General features: G+C 50.4%; 1 protein-coding gene across 1 annotated transcript in view; it reads left to right on the forward strand.

Annotated features, from left to right (window-relative positions):
- The window catches only part of AK7 (adenylate kinase 7), a 110,594-nt gene extending 109,029 nt beyond the window's left edge, over positions 1–1,565 (forward strand). Inside the window, exons 17-18 of the mRNA XM_006879057.1 lie at positions 914–1,072; positions 1,527–1,565. Of these exons, the coding sequence (XP_006879119.1) occupies positions 914–1,072; positions 1,527–1,565 (198 nt within the window). The remainder of the gene's footprint in view (positions 1–913; positions 1,073–1,526) is intronic.
- The last annotated feature ends 200 nt before the right edge of the window (positions 1,566–1,765 follow it).

Genomic DNA, 1,765 nt, shown 5'->3' on the forward strand with positions numbered 1-1,765 from the left:
GCTGTGGTGGGGGTTGAAATGTGTGGTTGTGGAGCTGCAAGGGGGGTGGGGGAAGGGGAGGAAAGCAAGGGACTAGGGGGCAAGGAGTGCAGGGGTTGGACACTATCACCAGGAGGTGGGGACGGGGCTTGGGCGCTTCTGGGGGTTTATGCAGCAGCACCCTGTGTGTTAAGGGTCACACAGGTGTGGGTTGTAGGGGGGTCCCACAGTGTCTGGTAGTCTTCGTTCCTCTGGGGTCTCACAGTCTTCGCTCCTCTGGAGTTCCGCGGTAGGTGGCTGGCTTTTGTTCTTCCCGGGTCTCTTCTGGGTCCCTCTCACGGAGTTCCCCCGTCTGGCAGCGGCGTTCCCCCGTCTGGCGGTGGCGTTCCCCCGTCTGGCGGCCTCGCCCTCGCGCTGCATCACCCTTCCCACCACCATTTTTCACAGAGTGAAAGCACTCTCTTTATATTTGCGCACAGCTGTTGATGATTTGCAAGACCAAGTGTCCACAGTTAAGGTAGCTGAAGACCCTGTCTCCAACAGGCAATAATGCCATGGATAAAAAAGTAAATTTGTAAACTCATTTACTGACACCACAGGATGTGAATACATGTGAGTGTGTGTGACTGAGTATGGATGTGAGTGTGCAAATGTGGGTCAGTATGAGTAGGTGTCGGTGAGTGCATATCCTTGTGGGTGGGTGTGGGGGGAGGAGTGTGCATATTCAGGTGGGTGTGGGTGTGGGTGAGTAATCATGTATGTAAGTGTGAATGAATGTGGAGGAAGTGTGCATGTCCCTGCGCCCTGCCGTAGCTGGAAACCCCTCTCTCTTAGAATTATAGGGGTGATGTCAGCACTCACAGACCCCCTGAGGTGGGAGGCATTCTCCTCTTTCTGACTGTATTCTGGCTTCTCTCTGGAAACTTCCATTTAGAATAAACGACTAGAGGAAGTGAAACGGGAGGAGAGGGAGCTGCTGGAGGCTCAGTCCATTCCCTTGAGGAACTATTTAATGACCTATGTGATGCCCACCCTGATGCAGGGCCTGAACGAGTGCTGCAAGGTCAGGCCCCAGGACCCTGTGGACTTTCTGGTAAGACTACAGCTGGTGCAGGGACTCTGACCCCTGGGGGAGGTCAAGAAGGAAAGAGAGGCAGAGGGGTTTGGGACCGGGGAGAGAGACTCATGTTGTAAACCATCACGAGGCTGACAAAAAAAGAGGAGAGATTTAAGATTGGGGTTTTTCAAAAGTTCATCCATTTGAAAGTACAATATATCTGAATGGGAAGAGAACCAGTTACGCTAGAGTGTGCGCCTGATTACGTGGGACGTAGCCTCTCCATAGCCCACCCAGAGGGTGGCAGATTCTTATTTTTCATTTGAAAGTAAATGGTATATGCCACTTTATTTTTAAATGTTTGAACACTAATCTCACAGACATGACTCACCATAGGTACTGGGCTGTACCTTCCAAATTGATGACTTTCTCCCCTCTCTCTTCAACCCTCTTCCCTTCCCTCTCCCCAACCCTTCCCTTTTGACCCTAGGCAGAGTATCTCTTCAAGAACAATCCTGAAATGAAGTGACAGACTGTCTTGGGTTGTCTCAAGTCTGCAGAGCTAGAGCTCGGGGGGGACATTGTGATCTGCAAATTGCCTTTAAATTTTGCCCCCTCCCCAGTTTTGGTTTTATTTTTCATTCTCTGCTAATAAATAATCAACTTTGATGATCATTAGAAAAAGTCTCCTGACAAGTTTCACTGCAATCATGTTCAAAGGGTGAGTGG

This window comes from Elephantulus edwardii, unplaced genomic scaffold, assembly GCF_000299155.1.
Source record: "Elephantulus edwardii isolate Elephantulus edwardi_28Jun2011 unplaced genomic scaffold, EleEdw1.0 scaffold00002, whole genome shotgun sequence".
Classification (NCBI taxonomy): domain Eukaryota; kingdom Metazoa; phylum Chordata; class Mammalia; order Macroscelidea; family Macroscelididae; genus Elephantulus; species Elephantulus edwardii.